The 18,844-nt window shown below is 47.5% G+C and overlaps 9 protein-coding genes across 9 annotated transcripts; 5 read left to right on the plus strand and 4 right to left on the minus strand.

The window, feature by feature from the left end:
* Positions 1-80: 80 nt before the first annotated feature.
* Positions 81-686, minus strand: N7518_009361 (uncharacterized protein; the record flags this gene model as incomplete). Its single annotated transcript, XM_057190287.1, has 2 exons — positions 81-447; positions 502-686. 2 exons carry the CDS (start codon positions 684-686, stop codon positions 81-83), a joined length of 552 nt encoding a protein of 183 aa, XP_057037943.1.
* Positions 687-1,323: 637 nt separating this feature from the next.
* Positions 1,324-4,273, minus strand: N7518_009362 (putative meiosis protein MEI2; the record flags this gene model as incomplete). The annotated part of the gene is made up of 14 exons (XM_057190288.1): positions 1,324-1,547; positions 1,598-1,700; positions 1,754-1,833; positions 1,886-1,929; positions 1,990-2,018; positions 2,071-2,088; positions 2,178-2,208; positions 2,270-2,288; positions 2,341-2,407; positions 2,466-2,501; positions 2,558-2,794; positions 2,881-3,321; positions 3,372-4,074; positions 4,140-4,273. 14 exons carry the CDS (start codon positions 4,271-4,273, stop codon positions 1,324-1,326), a joined length of 2,166 nt encoding a protein of 721 aa, XP_057037944.1.
* A 1,102-nt stretch (positions 4,274-5,375) lies between these two features.
* On the plus strand, positions 5,376-8,154 carry N7518_009363 (Rab GTPase-binding exocyst subunit SEC15; the record flags this gene model as incomplete). Its single annotated transcript, XM_057190289.1, has 9 exons — positions 5,376-5,423; positions 5,486-6,478; positions 6,559-6,690; positions 6,744-6,845; positions 6,896-7,005; positions 7,069-7,204; positions 7,258-7,707; positions 7,766-8,016; positions 8,076-8,154. 9 exons carry the CDS (start codon positions 5,376-5,378, stop codon positions 8,152-8,154), a joined length of 2,301 nt encoding a protein of 766 aa, XP_057037945.1.
* Positions 8,155-8,701: 547 nt separating this feature from the next.
* hapE (CCAAT-binding factor complex subunit HapE) lies at positions 8,702-9,795 on the minus strand (the record flags this gene model as incomplete). Its single annotated transcript, XM_057190290.1, has 4 exons — positions 8,702-9,337; positions 9,393-9,449; positions 9,551-9,564; positions 9,711-9,795. 4 exons carry the CDS (start codon positions 9,793-9,795, stop codon positions 8,702-8,704), a joined length of 792 nt encoding a protein of 263 aa, XP_057037946.1.
* Positions 9,796-10,536: 741 nt separating this feature from the next.
* On the plus strand, positions 10,537-11,477 carry N7518_009365 (Fcf2 domain-containing protein; the record flags this gene model as incomplete). The annotated part of the gene is made up of 3 exons (XM_057190291.1): positions 10,537-10,676; positions 10,729-10,879; positions 11,103-11,477. 3 exons carry the CDS (start codon positions 10,537-10,539, stop codon positions 11,475-11,477), a joined length of 666 nt encoding a protein of 221 aa, XP_057037947.1.
* Positions 11,478-11,652: 175 nt separating this feature from the next.
* N7518_009366 (purine-nucleoside phosphorylase) lies at positions 11,653-12,937 on the minus strand (the record flags this gene model as incomplete). The annotated part of the gene is made up of 7 exons (XM_057190292.1): positions 11,653-11,697; positions 11,750-12,029; positions 12,082-12,284; positions 12,339-12,403; positions 12,477-12,556; positions 12,609-12,687; positions 12,736-12,937. 7 exons carry the CDS (start codon positions 12,935-12,937, stop codon positions 11,653-11,655), a joined length of 954 nt encoding a protein of 317 aa, XP_057037948.1.
* Positions 12,938-13,527: 590 nt separating this feature from the next.
* N7518_009367 (mitochondrial 37S ribosomal protein uS10m) lies at positions 13,528-14,691 on the plus strand (the record flags this gene model as incomplete). Its single annotated transcript, XM_057190293.1, has 5 exons — positions 13,528-13,578; positions 13,633-13,853; positions 13,921-13,965; positions 14,033-14,457; positions 14,537-14,691. The coding sequence occupies 5 exons, from the start codon at positions 13,528-13,530 to the stop codon at positions 14,689-14,691; spliced, it is 897 nt and encodes a 298-aa protein (XP_057037949.1).
* Positions 14,692-15,107: 416 nt separating this feature from the next.
* Positions 15,108-16,483, plus strand: N7518_009368 (tryptophan--tRNA ligase MSW1; the record flags this gene model as incomplete). Its single annotated transcript, XM_057190294.1, has 5 exons — positions 15,108-15,494; positions 15,561-15,641; positions 15,694-15,809; positions 15,857-15,975; positions 16,035-16,483. The coding sequence occupies 5 exons, from the start codon at positions 15,108-15,110 to the stop codon at positions 16,481-16,483; spliced, it is 1,152 nt and encodes a 383-aa protein (XP_057037950.1).
* A 618-nt stretch (positions 16,484-17,101) lies between these two features.
* On the plus strand, positions 17,102-18,675 carry N7518_009369 (pepsin-like aspartic protease; the record flags this gene model as incomplete). The annotated part of the gene is made up of 3 exons (XM_057190295.1): positions 17,102-17,287; positions 17,352-17,670; positions 17,735-18,675. 3 exons carry the CDS (start codon positions 17,102-17,104, stop codon positions 18,673-18,675), a joined length of 1,446 nt encoding a protein of 481 aa, XP_057037951.1.
* Between the last annotated feature and the right edge of the window lie 169 nt (positions 18,676-18,844).

The raw sequence follows: 18,844 nt of genomic DNA on the forward strand, positions 1-18,844 counted from the left end.
TAGCTTCAAAATACATGCCTGGACATCCCTTGGAATCCGTAAAAGAAAAGAAAACACTGTATATAAGAGGGGTATGAGATTCAAAATAAACCGCTGAATAAGTCATCAATAGCGTTCTTCTTCTTCTTCTTCTTTTTCGATGTACTTTTTGAAACAGCGTCATCTGTAGGCTTTTCCGTGGGCTTCTCGGAAACCTTGGAGGCCTTGGGGACCTTGAAATCAGACTGGGAAATCTTGACCGGGGTGACTGACGAATTGTCAATGCGACGAATGCGTTCCCCAAGATCTTCCCGATCTTTCTTGACAGGAGAAATCTTGGACCTTGTCACAGGTTGCATCTTCAGCTGGTGACTGATCCCGGTGACTTTGGACAGTCGGGCCAACGCAGCTAAAAGTACGATTCCAAGGGTCGAGAACTGGTTATCGGCAACGATAGTTGAGAAAGCGCTAAGAATACAGTTAGCTTGATTGTTCCACGTAGGACTTTTCTTTTTATCATACATGTAACATCTTGGGATTACGTGCGTGGCCAGATGAGTGTTCACCCCCGATCGGGCGGAATCCAAAGTGGCGCGTTTCAAAATGGATAGCCATTTCCACCATTTTGTTCGGCGATGTTGATTCTTGTTGCGATGAAAGACCAGATGTAGCATTGAGTGGACTTCCAGGATTTCCTTGGAGTCCATGTTGGTGAGATGGAAAAGATGAAAAGATTTTCCCGTGGATTCTACGGTTTTACCAGTCTACTTTGTGAGTGACTGGGAGACAATAACTATCCATTTCATTTGACTAACTCCATCCCCTGTTTTTGGATTTTCGGATTTTCGAAATAGAAAGAGTAAGAATAAGAAGCAGACGCAGAAAACATGAAAAGGAAAAAAGCTGGGAAAAAAGCTCGAGCAATGAATCGAGAGAGATCACAATTAAAGGCACAATTCCGAAAGACCATCGAAATGTGCAATCTCAGCTTTGAAACAGCGAGTAGGCAAGGCTTGCACCGAGCCATTCTGAGCAACTCTTCCCTTTGCCGTTGCCTCTGAATGAGTCCCTCTGTCGTGATGTAGAGGAATAATCGAGGATGTTGAAGAAGCAAAGAGGGAAGAGAATGCAATTGTCAGTGTAGCATCATCTGTCGAATTTGTTTCTTTTTTTGTTATTTTTTGGATTTTGTCGGATAATTCAATAAACAAAGCGGTCGCGAGACTCCATGCCTGTCATTGTGTACGTATGAAACAATCTGATCAGTCAGGAACCATTGGCTTACAGAATGTCATGTCCAGTTGCTGTAGTATGCCCCGTTCGCATAGTCCCTGTAGGAGGAGCTTAATTTTTCTCCGGCTTGAATTGACGGTCCTCTGCCTTCAACGGAGATGACTTCATCGGAGAAAACTCGCCAGGACCATGTTGGACCGAGCGTCCGCCAGAGTGCCGGGGAGTGCGAATCGACGATGGTCGACTCCGAGGAGTCTGGTTGAAGGATCCAGACTGAGGACGCGTGCGGTTGGAGCGAGGTGTACTGGGAGCTCGTTTCCGGGGTGAATAGAGGCCTGTGAAAGGGTCAGAATACGTCCACAAGCCAAAGGGCACAATATCTTACCTTGCTGAGTGGTGCTAGCAACCGAACGACGGAGCTTACTGGCATCATTGGGGCCGGGGAAAGTCGCTTCGGTGCCTGCACGGGGGCCGTCGACATGGAAGAGCTATATTCAGTCAATACCGGCACCGGAATCGGGGGGTGGAAGCTTAAACCTACTCGAGGTCGCTCTTCATGAGGACGGGTCATAACGTTGCTGTTTCGGAACTTATTCACAAGAGCTTCCCTGCCTTGAAGTGCTATTGAAACTTGTTAGATAATCTTCCCACTGACTATGGATGGGACACAAACTGGCGTAAGAAACTTGAGCTATCTTCTCGGAGATGCAGTCGGGCCTGTAATTGTCTCGAGTCAGCGAACATGCACTTTTTGGGGGAAGATAGGAAGCAGCATACCAAGCCTTGCCCTCTCGAGCGTGCACGAGCTAAGGAAAATTGGTAAGTACATGTCACACACTGATCCATGGTATAACTCACGTCGACAATGTCAATTGCCTGTAAGTTATGTTAGTATAATGTCAGACAAAAGAGACATCAGATGAAAAGGATGTCGGACGAAAGTAAGGCCAGCAAAAAATACTCACATCAGCGAAATTCATGAACGCATAACCAACGCTAGAAGGACAAATGGTAAGTAAAATTGGAAGCCAACAATGATCAAGCAATCAGAACTTACTTGCAATGATGGGTAAAATCTGTGGATCGAATTAGTATGAACAAGACAATAAACCATGGAGAAGCACTTACCCATGCGCAGGTAGAGGAAGTCATACTTCCCATGACTGGACTCGTCCAGGATAGTCTTCAACTGGTCCTGTTGAATGATAACATTAGCCTTCTTGATTTTTATAAGACAACGGAGATAATCATACCGAAGTGATTTTGTTGGGAATGTTGCGTATCATAACCTGTAACGAGACAAAATGTGAGAAACCGGTCTTACAGCAGATGGGAGAAGACTTACGGTGCTGCGAACATCTAGTCCTTGTTTGATTCGGTCAAGGTCAATAGCATGCTCTCCACTCGTCTGACCTTCACCAGAAACTGGAGAGATGTCAACCTTCTCGTCGATCTCGTTTTCCTTGGACACGAGGTGGTACGGTGTCACAGGGCTCCGAGGGGAGCCAAAGCTGGCAGTTCGATAGCGAGGCAAAACAGGAACCTCTTCACGTGCATCAATAGAAACATTGAAATGAAGACTCTGCAGAAACCCAATATTAGCATTTCACTTTCAAAGAACACAAAAGCAAGTAAAAAAGGAAAAAAGGAAAAAAAAGAACAACATACATCAAGCCTGAACCCACCGAGGCAGGAAAAAGCATAAGCTGCATGACGCTTGTTGAAATATTCGACTTGGTATCGACTCATGCTCGTTCCATTCTCGGTAAGCTTGCAAGAGCGCAGGGTGCCAAGGGAAGCGACGACTTGGTTGACAATCTCTTCCACGGGCTCCACGAGCCACTTGCTTGGGATGGTGTACACAAAAAGCAGAAATGCACCATCCTGAGGCACAGAGACAGGGGAAGCGGCTCCGTTGGTTCCATTGGTTCCATTGAAAGTGGCAATGTCGTCGTAACTGGCCGGGAAGACGCGCCAGCTAGGACGAGTTAGGCGGATTTTGTTCATGGCGTGGACGGCCTCCCGAAGATCGCCAAACGAGAAAGAAAAGACGCCCCTAGCCTCAAGGTGCTTGAGACAAACACTCTCAAGGGAAGGATATTCCTCAATCTTGTTAAAGTCAGCTTTGGTCCATCCCATGAGATCATATTGTAACTTACCGGGAACATCATGACAATAGAGCGGTGGGGGGTGTCGAGAGGGACATGCTGCACAATAAAGCTGCGATGCTTCTCAACAACATCATTAGTTCCACCGGCGGGAGATCGTGGAGACGCGTCGGTTGTACCAGTGGCACGACGAGCTTGGTTACTGGGGGAGATATGGGCCAGTGCATTGGTAGGGGAGGCAACATTGGTATCTCCAACGGCAGAATCAGCGGCTGCGAGCAATCTAGATAAAAAATCCGGTGTCGGATTGTATTCATAGTTAATGTCGTCACGGGATGGTGAGTACCGAACATTGGGAATACCTGCCTGAACAGGAGAGTACTCAGATGCCAAACGCGCCTGAGTGCGAGTCAACGAATGAGGCGAGTATTGAGTTTGATCCAGCGACCGAGATGCCTGGGCACGGGAAGGCGAGTATAGCATTCCACCGGGACCAGCTCCTGCAGGGGACACCTGGGGTGAGACAGGCGAGGGCTGGAATTGGCCAATTGACGCGCGAGCTGCGTGGGTGCGAGTCACCCGAGGCGAAACAGGCGAGTACTTGTACTCGTTGCCTGAGGTGCGAGTGTTCGCATGGTCAATGGTAGCAGGCACTGGATAGGCATAGCAAGAAGCAGAGCTTGCAGTGGTAGTTTGAGACGAAGGGATGCTAGGCGCAGGCCCTTTCTCATCAATCCAACCAGCAAATGGATCACTATAACACATTAACGTACTTAGGGCTTGGATCATCAATATATAAAACCAGGACAAGTATCTTACCTAGTCGGACGAATGGTCGCCATTCCAGGAAGGGAGCCAGGGTTGGCTCGGTTAGCAAAAGCATCATACCCCATCGGATTGAATGCAGTAAGCTGCTTCGATGGCGATCCTCGAGTTGGAGAAGACCCCTCCATGTTTAATACTAAAGCAATGAGAAGGTCAGGAATCGAGAGTCATATTAGAAAGACATGTAGACATACAAGCTAGCAAGTTGTTCAGTCCAAGCAGCGAGGAGAGCGCAGTGTGACCTTAGTGATAGAAAGTAGCAGTAATGGCAGCAAGATTCAAAAAAAAAAAAGAGCCACGGGAAATAAAAGAGAAGAGAGGAATCGTTGGTGGGCACAGTCCTTTTATGTCAAGACCGCGACTCATACTCGGGGGTACGTTTCGAGAGAACCAATGGGACGATGTGATTGCGCAACGGCAGAGCGACTCATTAAGTGCGATCAAGACACCGCGACAGAGCGACTCATTGAGTTCGACCACAGCGCAGCAGAGCGACTCACTAAGTGCGATCAAGATATCGCTGAATAGATCCCAACGAACGACGAACGAACGAAGTCCCAACAAAGATTCAATGACTGGCCCCCAATGGGAGTAAACCAAAGCCTAGTTGAGCGCATGAGTCGTCCTTTATCTTGTTGGTTCTCTAGTAGCCTTCACTAACTATCACAGTGTCTCCAATCTTCATACAAGGCCCGTGGGATGACTCGCTGTGATCCTTTATCAGCGATATTATCATAGTAAATGATCTTGTTCACAATTACAGACCAGCCATAGATAGTAAATCACAATCATCCAATTCATATCTTTCTCAATGAGAAGTTTCATGTCGCTTGTCAGCAGTGTGGGAGATCACTGCTCTCTGTCTTACTTTGTAAATAAGGTGGTTATCAGATGCGTTGGTCCCATAGTCTCTCGGCTGCTAAGAATATTGAGCAAATTGTGGTAGAACAATGCTAAAGAACAAAGAGACCATGGCATATAGAAAAAGGAAAAGGAAGGAAAAGGAAGATTGTTATACACTTGATATGGCTAAGGTTCAGGCTAGTGATAACGCTAGTACAGAGTGGGATTAGCCTTTTAGAAAGCGGCAGATCGAACATTTGACCGCCTACGGACGTCAACGAGTAACATAAGCTTGAGATCATCCCTGGATACATGTAAGGTTGCAAGCTGCAAGTGGAGAAGTATTGAGACTATTGGGCTTATCTCTGGCTATGAAGCTGAGCCATTATGCCACCCATGGCTCCAATGCTCAATGAGCCACATGTCTTGAACCAAGTGAGCCAGCCTATACAACATGGAGAATGTACCTAAACGAAACTGACTTCTTGTCCCTATAGATTATTATCTCACCCTCTGACACAGACTATCTGGACCAGCTCATTCCCTCAATCAGAGACTACAGTGTTGGGAACCGCACTCCACAACTCCTGCAGTCACTGTCCCGGTTCGCGGGCGACAAGGAGTCCGAGATCGAAAGTATATGCAACACAAATCACCAGGAGTTTGTCTCATCTGTCAATTCACTCCTTCGGATTAGAGAGGGGACAGTAAGCTTGACAGGAGAAATTCTGGACTTGAATCAATCTATTCAAACCAGTACCGAACGTCTAGCCGAGCAGAAGAAAGCACTAGTGGAGTCGCGTGGCCACCGACAGAACATCGATGAGACCAGTCGCGCCATTCAGGATTGCTTGGAGGTATTGCGTCTAGCCAACCAAGTCCATGACCTCTTGGCAAAGAAGAACCACTACGCAGCGCTGCGGGCGCTGGAGGAATTGCAAAATGTCCATCTGAAGGGGGTGACACAATACAAGATTGCAGTCATGATACAACGCTCAGTTCCAGCGACACAGAGGGCCATTGCGGAAGCAGTGATGTCAGATCTCAACACCTGGCTTTACCGCATCCGAGAAATGTCTCAATACCTCGGGGAAATTGCGCTTTTCCACACAGACCAGCGGAAAACAAGACAAAAACAAAGAGCGCAAAAAATCCCTTACCTGGAACACTTCAATTTGAACTCTGCGATCGAACTGGTGTCTGATGAAGATGAAGAGTATGACCTGCTCCAGAATGAAGACCTGCAAGTCGACTTCACACCGCTGTTCGAGTGCTTGCATATCCATCAATCTTTGGGACATATGGATAAATTCCGAATTGAATACGCGACCACCCGTCGAAGACAAAAAGAGCTCTTGCTTCCGTCTTCCATCACCCTTGTTGATGAAGATGGTTCTAGTCTGCACAATCTCTTGGAAGAGATGGCTGGATTTGCCATTGTCGAACGGGCCACAATGAAAAGAGCCCCCGATCTCAGGTCATCTGTCGACGTAAGAAGCCATATCCTCTTTCCCTTTAGCCTCTTTTCAAGGAGGGACCTTCTAGGAATTATCTGACCTATGCTAAATAGATTGATGAGCTGTGGGACTCGATGTGCCAAGCGGCTGTAGTGTTAATATCGAAAGCACTTCATGAAGTTGACAACGCTGAGAGCATTCTCAACATCAAGAATCTGATTGCTCTGTTCATGCAGACGATGAATGTGGGCAAGCCCATCTCTATTGGCTTGGGCTCAAATAGCTGACTATATAATAGACGTGGAACTTCCCCGTGCGGGTCTTTGATGACTTCTTGCTGACACTCTTTGGCAAATATGCCGAACTTCTGAAGAAGAGATTCAGTGATGATTTCCAGGAGGTAGGGCTGTTTCCCTTCCATCGATCTATTTTAAATTCTGACATTGCCAGATTGTATCAACGGATGATTATATGCCCATGCCCATACAGACCCAAGAGGAGCATGACAAGGTCCTCAACGTCAGCTGGTACAGCCCCGAACAACCACGTGAGGAGCAAGTGTAAGTTGTGAATCAGCCTAGGCCAGTTGATCCTTATTCAGATCTAACTGATCATTGGCTTAGATTCCCATGCATCCTACCATTTTCCCGAATGTATCCTCTGTGTTGCATTGACATCCGCAATTTCCTGAACCAGTTCTATTTCTTCGCAAATGATGGTTTCGCAAATACAAATGTGATTGATGAGACACTGAAGAATGTGAGCTCGAACCAGCACACCCAAGACCCGTGACTCGACTACTAATGTAGCAGGATCTGGATGACCTCCTTTCACAAAAAGTCTGTGATACTTTAGTAGAGCGTCTTTCCTCACAATATCTAGGCCAAATCGTTCAGATTCTTATTAACCTGGAACACTTCGAGCTAGCTTGCCGCGAGCTGGAACTCTTATTGGCAGCAGCCCGATCACAGAATTCCACCGGCACCTCAATCGCGTTGAGGGCTACTGAAAAGTTCAAAAGCAACAAGAAGGCAGCTGAGAAGCGTATCTTCGAGGTAGTCAATTCCAAAATCGATGACCTTATCGAGACAGCAGAGTACGAGTGGATGTCCCCTACACCTCCCACAGAGCCGAGCAATTACATGCAAACCTTGACTCGATTTTTGTCCAACATCATGAACTCCACATTGTTGGGTTTGCCGACGGAAATCAAAGAGCTCATCTACTTTGATGCCCTTAGCCATGCTGCTAACATGATTTTGGTGGGTTTTCTATGAACCCCAATCAATTGAAAAAGGGACTTACTGACAGACCATACAGGCGCAACCACTGTCCCCAGATGTGAAGAAAATCAACCCCAACGGAGTGGCAGCATTGGCAAAAGATGTGGAATATCTTGCCGAATTTGTGGATAGCTTAAATGTCCCAATTCTTCGCGAGAACCTCGACGAGTTACAGCAAACCGTACAGTTGATGCAAGCGGACAGCGCAGATGAGTTTTATGACATTTCCACGAGGAACAAGAAATATGGACGCGTTGATGCCATGCAAGGGCCCATTTTGCTTGAAAAGTACGATTCGAAAGCTATATCTCATTGCTATGAACTACCTACTAACTATTTGTGAATAGGCTTACACGGAGTGTTCAAGCCCCTACTAAGGTGGATAAGTTTGCGACTCTTTCATCCCGCTTCAAGAAGACTGGATAAATCCATGGTGTGTTATGGGTAATGCAATGTTTCACTACAACCATGAAGTACCTCTTGGGAATCCAGAAATACAGCTAGAAGCATACCTACCATATACTGAGGATGTCTCTTGTCTCTCAGATTGTAACCTCGGCTTACTCCAAAAACTGCAAGAGATGTAGATTTGATTTATTGCACAAGATGTAGGAATATACATGATACTGCTAACAATCAACAAAGTAAGTCACACACAACAGTCAGAATGTCACATATGGTTTCTTCTTTTCTGGCCAGGATCAAAACTCCGCATATAAAAAAATCCCGAGACATCAGAAATATCAGAAATATCAGGGTCGCTCAATCACCACTCTACAGCGTTGTCATTGCCGTGCGTGGGAAAATATAACAATAGAAGAATCAAATAAGAACAATAAAAAAAAGAAAACAGACCAAAATTCGCCTTGAAACGCGTATGAACTAAATTGAAATGACGGACTAGACCATTGGCTGATATCAGGTTCACTTGACAATCATAATTAGTTTTGTCTGCTGAAGATGAGATATACAACTATACCTGCTGGGGAGGGAGATGCGGGTAGGCGTACATCCCCTCGAACATTTGGGATTGAGGCTGACCATATGCCGCACCTGGGTCTTGAACAGCTCCGGGGTACATGCCAGGTTGCGGGCGGTACTCCTGTTCCTGAGGCATACCGTGCTGGCCAAGGGCATAGTCGGCAGGGCCCATATGTTGGTGCTGTTGAACCCCATGCGGGGCAGGGGGAAGCTGACCGGGGGCAGCAGAAGGTCCTGAGGCGGTACCGGCAGTCTGGCTCGACCGCTTGGCATGAGAGGTCGCCTCTTCGCGGGGAACTATATCAATCAGGAAGTCAAACATGTCGGATTTGGACAGAGCGGCAGCAATATCGGATCGCTGGAGGGTACGACGCTTATTGTCCTCGGCGTGAATCCAGGCACGCATAGTCAGCTCGGTGATAAAAATATCACAACCCTTAGCAAATAAGATGGGCGCCTCTGCAGAGATCATCTTGACCTCCGGGTCCGCCTTCATCACCTTCTTGATACGGGCCAATGGCAACTGGTGGATTTTGTAGTCATGGTTGTCTGACTCCAGATGGTTGATGACATGTTGCCAGTAGGTCGTCAAGATATCACGTGCAGTTCCTTGAAGGCCTTGGTTTACCTAGTTCAGGTGAGTATCAGAGCTCGATATTTGTCTGGTCATCTCAGGAGCTTACGTTGGCCCAGGTACCAGTGTACAACTCGGCGACTGGCGCATAACCTTGCGCTGAGAGCTATTTTTACCCAACTTGATTAGTTGCTACTCAAGATATTCCGCATGATCATCGTAGAGTGAAGGTGGTAAGACCCGCGTGGCTCACCGCGATGGACATACCGCTGCGCTAGCACCTATAAATGATGGATGTTGTCAGCTTCCATTTGAATCGATTGCGTAGCCAAGAGGTAGCAACTAAACCAGCAGAATAGCCCTTTAACGGACCTCGGTGCGAGGTTTTGGCGCGTAGCTTTGGCGCAATGACAAACTTGGAACTTACCATAATGACCCCCATTTCTAACATCATAAATCGGCTGCGGCTGTTGTCTGCCCTGCTGCGCAGAGCCTTGAGGAGATTGCTCCATGCTTGCTTTGGGGTTGAGCTATATGGGACTCTGGGGTGTATCGGGCGGGACCGAGAGGATGCGACGCGACCAGGTGTGAGATACGGCGAGGCGGGGTGGAGGATCTAAGAACAAAGAACGAATGAACGCGATATAGAATCGATAATCGGATGAGTGTTACAGTCACAGACTATATGAAGCTTGTTGTGTTCCAGGTCAAGGCGCGTTGTGTGCTAAGCTAGAGGTGTTCAGCTGTCTGACGTTCCTCGGGGCCACCCCTCCGAGCTCGATGTTGTATAATACCTATACAATGTATGGATGTGATATAGGGGGTTTATATCCAAGATAGTAATATGGGTTTCTCATTGCATCTAACCAGGTCTAATTTAAAATAGTTCAATTGTTGTAAAGCATTGTTTTACTCTATTGCAATGTATATAATCTCCAGAGCTGGGAAGAATATTTAGACAAATAGCTCTGATAGGTGAATGTTTCAATACATGAGCTGTACTATTCGGGGAGTACAACGCGCATAAGTAGCAGTACTTGACCCTTCGCTCGGAAACGGCTGACGTACTTGTAACTGTACCTTGGAAAGAAGTAGTGCTGTCACATGATCCCAACTCCACTCTCGCACTAAGCAGAAATTTCTCATAAACGTTTGTCCGGCCCCGGGAAGCAGCAAGCAAACCTAAGAAAAAAATATAAATTCTCTCCACTCACCTTAAACCTCTTGAGCTTTTGTCCTCCTATTCACCAGGGATGGCTGACTCAACATGTGTGACGGATGTTCAGGAAGACCTGACCGATGATCAGATTCAGCAGTTGCTTCTAGAGGCAGAGACTCGACTAAAAGGCCTCAATGCGCCAAGCACCCAGATTGATGATCTGGCATCTCTTAGGTATGGAAATTTGAAGACCAACGTGCTAGGATCTAGGCTAACCTCCTCCTAGGATCCCGAAATTGTCACCTGGGTCCTCGCTGGAATCATACATTGTCCAGGGAGATGATGTTGCTACTGTCGATGCTGCAAAGATCACCGATCAAAAGCAGAAGGAGTTGGCTAATTCTCTTCGCACTGTTGAGATCAAGAAAGCGAACACCGTGAGTCAATCTCGTCCTTGCTTACTTTCCTTTCTTTTTTTTTTGCTATGAGGAAAATATTCCCAACGCGAAGCGCTTGATGCAGCGTAACCAGCCCGTCTTGGGCTGTGCTGCACCAATGAGAGCCTTTTATTCATAGTTACTCTGAGCATTCATCATAATTTCTATATTTTCTCGGTGTGCGACATGTGTGGCTATTTGCTAACAACCCTCACCTTGATAGGACAAGCCTACTGCTGGACCTGAGTGGTTCAACCTCCCAAAGACAGAAATGACCTCAGAGCTTAAGAGAGATCTGCAGCTCATTCGGATGCGTTCTGTGCTTGATCCCAAGCGTCACTACAAGAAGGAAAATGGCAAGGCCAAACCACCAGAATATTCCCAGGTCGGAACCATCATCGAGGGCCCTACAGAGTTCTTCAGCAACCGTATCACCAAGAAGGACCGCAAGAAGAACTTCGTTGAGGAAACATTGGCACTCGAGCGTGGCACCAAGCGCTTTGAGTCTAAATATAGGGACATTCAAGCCAGCAAATCAAGTGGAAAGAAGTCCTTCTACAAGGACCTGAAGGCAAAGAGAACCCGGAAAAACAAGTGAGATTTCGGTATCTACTTGCGTCAATTATGCCTTGAATGGCAACAACAACAACAACACCATATTGGCCGTGGCCGACACCTCAACGAAATTGCCTCTGCTAGGGTCCTAATAAGCTGGACCCCAGATCGTCACGGTCTGAGATCATCATATGCATTCATCTGTGTCAAGCCCAGTCTTACACTTGATCAAAGACATCTACAAGGGTTTCGACAACCAGTTTCTGGATCGATGTTAATTTCATCGTCTTCCAAGGATTGATGCAACGATCTTACCTGCATGTCAATGGCTGCCGCGCGGCCAGCTTCAAGAACCTCTTCGTGTCCTGCCATGCCCTCTTCCAGAAGAGCGCTCAGTTCTCCTGCTGCTTTATTCTGAAGCAAGTCATCATCTCCCCGAGGCACAGGAGACAAGACGGCCTTGTTAGTGACTAAACTGAATGCAAGCACTCGTAGACCACAATGTCTGGCAGTGACAATCTCCGGTACTGTGGACATTCCAACCACGTCGGCACCAAGCATTCGAAGCATGCGGCTCTCGGCTCTTGTCTCGTAACTTGGGTGCTATCAGAATCGGATTCGAAAAAAATTGTGTTGTGTCGACTTACGTGGGACCTCCGCAGAATGCATATACACCCTCGTGCAACTTTCTCTTGCTTTCCGGTGATATGACTTTCTTCCATGACTGATGCACATGGCGACGGAGATCAAGGTCATAGGCGTCAGACAGGGGTGGGAACCGCACTCCAAATTCTTCTTCATTGGGTCCTCTCAATGGATGAGTTCCTGCCAAACCTGCGAGGAAGATATGCTGTAACCCGGTGTTAGAATAACTCCGCTCAAAGGATTTGACGGTCTCTCTTACATCATTCAATAGAACAATATCCCCCACAGCATACTCAGAGTTCAAACCTCCGGCCGCATTGGTCACTACCAAACAACATTAATTCTCGTTGTTCTGTAACGTCAGTCTTCATATTATTAAGGGTAATGTAGAACATACAGACAACCGTATCCACTTGCAACCGCTTGAACACTCGAATTGGGAATGCCACCTGATCAATCGAGTGCCCCTCATAGTAACTAGGCCAAGGTCAGTTGTGATATTACAAGCAGAATGAGGGCTTAAGCTGACTGGGCACGGCCAACCATCAACACCGCAGGGATTTTTTGGCCGAGAAGACCGAAAACCAGCTTTCCAGCGTGACCAACGACTGCGGAATGTTAGAAACTCTTCCCTGAGGACGAAGAACGTGACCGACCTGTTGAGCGAGGGAAATGAGGGATGGATGCATAGTCGAATTCAATCCGTGACTCGGGTTGAATGGTATCTGCAAGCCCTCCTAGTCCTGAGCCACATACAATTGCGACCTGAGGCTTTTGCAAGGTCTCTGGCAACTTGGCTCTGAGATAAGAAACCGCTTCGTTTGCCCGCTGGAACGAGGATAGGTCTATCTTTGTCATTTTTGCAGAATCCAGTGTCGTATACCGCCAAAGAAGTAGAGTATATACAAAGTGAGAAATCGGATGAGCGAAAGAAAGCGATGTTTCCAAGTGCGGAGTCACATGGTTCCATTGCCCAGGTCGCTAGTTTGGCGGGGGTGCCAATGATCGGATTCATACTGGAGAGGATTTGAGATAAGCAGCCTCGGGGGATATTTACTACATTAGCCATGTCGAATGTACTAACATTGAGCCCATTGAATGGAATATCCTATCTAAAAGCCAGAAGAGAGATGATCACCTACAAGAGAACACATCTATCTATAACTATATACGGTAACATGGGGAATTGGTCGCACAACCTCAATTTGACTATAATCAGGTCAATTATAAATCCTTACGAACTAGTATATCATCTTTTGCTGTTGTTATATCAATACATCAATCGTATAATAGTATAACTAAGGAGATATAGTTATCACCGTCCGTTGTACGGAGTGGTCTCGGTCCCTTTCTCTATATCCAAGTTCCCCACTCACCGCCCTGGACTCGCTCCCCGAAAAAACCCATCCGCTAACAACAACGGATCTTCCTCAAAATCACGATTAACAATGTTCTCATACACATCGCGCTCCTTAATTGGAGTGAGCAAGCGCCTCAGGGTACGTTCTTATTTTGTTTAACTCACAATTTCGACGCTAACAGCTCCTTGGAAGGTGCCTGTGCCATTCCGCTCTCTATCATTCCCAACCCAACCAACTCCGCCGGAGCAAGAGAAGACACCCGTTCAAGACCCAACATCGACACCTGCCGCAGCCGCTCCTGCAGAAGCTGCTCCTGTGACCCCTACACCTGCCGCTACACCTGACGCTACGCCCGTCGCGACTCCCGCCGCTACCCCCGCCGCTACCGCCCCTGCATCGATTGCTCCAGTAACGTAAGATACCCTTTAAATCTAGGATGATTCGGCTTTGTCGGCTTTGTTGCTAATTGAGACATTGCAGACCGACGGAAGCCGAGCAAATTACCGAGCCTAAAGTGAAAGAATGGTCAGTATCCAAGGCAATTGGCTCGGAGTCGAAATAGATCAAAGATCACTGCTCACAGTTCGGTTAGGTCTGAACGGTTAGGAGCATTCGGTGAGGAGAACCGACTTCCACGCAGCGTGCAAGCCATATACCTAAGGCCTTTGCGGAGGAAGGTGGAGTACGGCCTCCCAGTCTGCGACCTTCAATTGCGATCATACAGCGTCCGTAACGTGGAGTTCTTCACGGATTTTGCCATCCGTGCCGCGTACTACCTCAACCTTCCCGTGTCCGGGCCTGTGCCTCTCCCTCGCATCGTCGAACGCTGGACCGTACCCAGAAGTAACTTCGTGCACAAAAAGAGCCAGGAGAACTTTGAACGAATCACCCTCCGTCGACTGGTTCAGATCAAGGATGGAAACCCACAAGCGGTGCAGGCATGGCTTGCATTCCTCCGGAAGCATGCGTTTTATGGAGTGGGTATGAAGGCAAACGTTTGGGAACATGACAGTCTCGGTATGGGTTACACTTTTTTTCTTTCCTTTTTCGCCTGGCTGGCGTCTTCTATGAGCAGAGTACTAATCCTCTATACTAGATGCTGGTAAGGCCATGGACGCTTCTGTTGCCGAGGTGGAAGAAGCTCTTCGTCCCGAGCTCGCGCAATTCGGTCAGCGGAAGGACAACTCGGCCCCGGGCACGATATTCGATACTTTGAACAATGAGCGATTCGCCGAGCGCAAGCGTCTATAGATGGAATGGCGATCTACTGTTGAACTTGTATACCCGTGAACATCCGGACTTGCTGTCTTTGCTGCAGGCGCTGTTTCCATTATATTCAAAAGCCTTCTTGATCTAGGCCATATGTATTTTACTGTTTTACTATTCTCATTTAAGCCCAGATGAAAGGAAGCTTCTATATACTGAACGAATGTTACTCGCCACAACTGATCCCCAATAGACGTGTTACTGCTCGCGTATAATATGCGAAATTTGAATATTATGGATGTAGACAATGCCGACACATTGTACGATGTTGATCACGTGATAAATTTCGCGTTTCGCGTTTTTCGGGGGTTATTGGGGACTACGGCAGTCCGAAGCAATTGCACCTAAAACTTTCCATTCTCGCACCGATTTAGCGTTTGTTGGAGATGTCTGCTAACGCGATGCGTCATGAATTTGCCTCGCCGAGGTCGTTGCGTGCAAAACATCTCCATATCCGTCCAAGCGGGCTCTCCCTTCTTCCAAGGAGATGCCATCGATGGAACAGCTCAAGCATTACGCCGCCAGCGCAAGAGCCCGTTATATTTTCTGGGATCCAACCAACTGGTGTGCCTCATTTGGGCAATTATCTAGGAGCTTTGCATCAATGGGTGAAGCTCCAACAAGATGCAACCGAAGGAACCAAGCTATTTTTCTCCATTGTTGATCTACATGCATTGACAGTACCGCAAGACCCAGCCCAATTGAAGAAATGGAGGAAGGAGGCCTTTGCAACATTGCTTGCTGTGGGCCTTGATCCTAAGCGCTCTACAATATTCTACCAGTCCGGGGTAGGTTCTCGTCTTATAGCTGTCGGCTGCTAGGGACAATCGGGATTTTATACTGACATTCATCAGGTGCCAGCACATACCGAGTTGATGTGGATTCTCAGCACGGTGGCTTCCATGGGGTATCTGTCGCGTATGACACAGTGGAAGGTGAGCGGCCCTGTAATTTATACAGAAAGAGCATCTTATTGACACTCTCCAGAGTAAGCTACAGCTGCCAGACGACGCCACGCTTGATGATTCAACGGCACGGGCACAGCTGCGACTTGGTCTTTTCTCCTATCCAGTACTACAAGCAGCCGATATTCTTTTGCACAAGTATGTTCCTCGTCTACATTGGCCGTTCTTTGCTAATGATCATTAAGAGCGACTCATGTTCCGGTTGGAGAAGACCAAAGACAGCACCTGGAGTTTTCCAGATACACTGCGAATAGCTTCAACCACCTCTATGGGCCCATCTTCCCTATACCAGAGGCATTGATATGTAAGATAACAGTTACCCGAAGGAACAGAACGAACAGAACGAAACATTAACTTGACCAGCCCCCGCAAAGCGAGTGATGTCCCTTAAGGAACCCACGTCAAAGATGTCCAAATCGCACGCCGATGGGAAATCCCGGATCATTCTTACCGACTCACCGGCCGAGATCCGCAAGAAAGTCAAGGTAGCCCTGACGGACTCGGAGGCAAGCATCACCTACGACCCGATCTGTCGGCCTGGGGTGTCTAATCTCATCGAAATCCTAAGCCACCTGGAGGGTGTATCATGCGAGGATATTGCGGCTGAGTTCCACAACGCAAGTCTTCGATCATTCAAGGAACACGTTGCAGATCGAATCATCTATCATCTGCAGGAAATCCGGGATCGGTATATTACGATCATGGATGATCGGACTGGGTACTTGGAGTCGGTGGCTAAGGAGGGCGCCGAAGCAGCGCGAGCCAACAGTCGGGTGACCATGCAGCAAATCCGGGATGCGATGGGTCTGTAAGTGGCGAGAAGGCTGTTTCGGCTTTTCAATATTAATGAAGGTAGTGAGAGGTACAATATGTAAGTATAAGAGTCATGTCCGTTAGAGCCCAAAGGGGGCTGAAAGTGGAGTCCACCGCGTCATCGCCTCCACCACGTATATCGCGTACGTACGCGAAAAAGTACCGAGTCATGATTTGTTGAATTTAGGAATCAAAGGTTAAAGACTTGAATTATGTTAGATGTTAGATCAACTACATCTATATGTATACAAAGTCGTTTACACTTACGTTGTACTTATGCTTGGTGACGACAGCACTATGGAGTTCCCGCCTGACCCGTTCATCTTCGAGAAGAACAGGAAAGATCTAAATATATAAGATACATCTATTGTACGTATGATCCACCTTAGAATCCGGCTGGAGCCGACTAGGTAACTCCATAGTCATTTGTGGAAAGATATCAACTTCCCCCCCGTTTCTTCTTTTTTCCCTCTTTACCTCTCTTTTGCTTCAACTTTCCTCTTGGCTTGCTACTCTATTCAAAACCACCCCCACCTAGGACGTCATCTCTGAAGTTCAAAAAAATCGAATAGCTCGTCCCTTACTTGCGGAATTCGGGGAGGACGATCGACGCTATCATGAAAAATGCTTGGGTCTTATTGGTCACTGGCCTGGCGCTGCCAGTCTGGGGTTTAACCCTCCATCGAAGAGATAACCCCGCCGTGGTGCAAATGGATATTCAACGAAAGGATATTCTCGACCCCGTCGCTAGAGATCAAGCAAGGAGGAAACGTTCGACCGTCAGTCAGGCATTGGACAATGAGGTACACATGATATCTATTTATAGGTATATATAATTCTTACGCAACTGCTAATGTGTCTGCCTAGGAAACTTTATACTTCTGTAATATTACACTGGGTACTCCGGAGCAGAGTGTACGCCTGGTTCTCGACACTGGAAGTAGTGATTTGTGGTGCAATACGCCGAATTCGACTCTCTGTGCAGCCAGCAAAGACGCCTGCGCTGAATCTGGTACTTACAACTCGAGCTCTTCCTCTTCATATTCATTCGTGAATTCGGACTTCAATATCACCTATGCCGATGGATCCGGCGCTGCCGGAGACTATGTCACCGACACCCTTACCATTGGAGGCACAACTATTAAAGACTTCCAGTTTGGCCTTGGGTTTACCTCTGGCTCTTCGGGTAAGTGATTTCAGTCGGATATAACGCTGATTACCACAGAGCTAACATGGATGTCTGTATACAGAGGGTGTGCTGGGTATAGGATATACTACGAATGAAGTTCAGGTTGGCAGAAATGGAGACTCGGCTTATGCCAACCTGCCCAAGGCAATGGTCAGCAAAGGAGTAATCCAATCAAATGCCTACAGTCTCTGGCTGAACGATCTGGATGCGAGTACAGGCTCGATTTTGTTTGGTGGAGTCAACACTAAGAAATACCACGGCACCCTGCAAACAGTTCCCGTCCAGAAGGTCCACGGACAGTATTCGGAGTTCATCATTGCGCTAACTGGAGTTTCCCTCACCAATTCCTCCGGCAAAAATACCTATTCTTCCAGTGCCCTTCCTGCGGGCGTGTTGCTGGATTCGGGAAGCTCTCTTACATACCTTCCGGACGCCCTGGTTCAGGATATCTACAATGATCTCAGTGTCTCCTACGAGTCGGACAGTGGCATTGGCTATGTTGAATGCAGTATGGCAGATAAGAACATCACCCTCGGTTACACATTCTCATCCCCGACGATCAGCGTGGAAATCAAAGAGATGATCATCGATGTTGGCGATCTCTATTTCCGGAACGGCAAACGGGCCTGCGTTTTCGGTATTGTTCCCGCGGGGACCAGCACGGCAGTTCTGGGAGATACCTTCCTTCGCAGCGCCTATGTGGTATACGATCTCGCCAATAATGAGATCTCCCTCGCCAACACCAACTTCAACACCACCGAGAATGATGTTTTGGAAATCGGGACTGGCACTGATTCCGTCCCTGGTGCAACTGCAGTATCGAACCCAGTGACTACCGCGTCGGTTGGTGGCACCGCTGCTCGAATCGGAGCACCGCATGGAGAGACCGGCCTTTCCGGCACCTCCTCTGTCACTGGGAATATGGCCATTCCTAGGGCGACTGCTATGCCGAAACACATGGCTGTCGGCCTTGTCGGCGTGGGAGCTCTTCTGGCCTTCTAAGACCGTTAGGGCTCATTCGGCTGATCAGTTAATTTTCTTCTTATGTATATGTCTCGCATAATATGGTGTATTTGGGGTTTGGAAAGGCTATACCTAAAACTATTGTCCGTACTCTCAATTATCGAGTTCTTACGTGTTATGAAATAGAAAGCACCTATTTTTGATCTAA

Source organism: Penicillium psychrosexuale, assembly GCF_028828465.1.
Source record: "Penicillium psychrosexuale strain IBT 29551 chromosome Unknown utg000005l, whole genome shotgun sequence".
Lineage (NCBI taxonomy): Eukaryota > Fungi > Ascomycota > Eurotiomycetes > Eurotiales > Aspergillaceae > Penicillium > Penicillium psychrosexuale.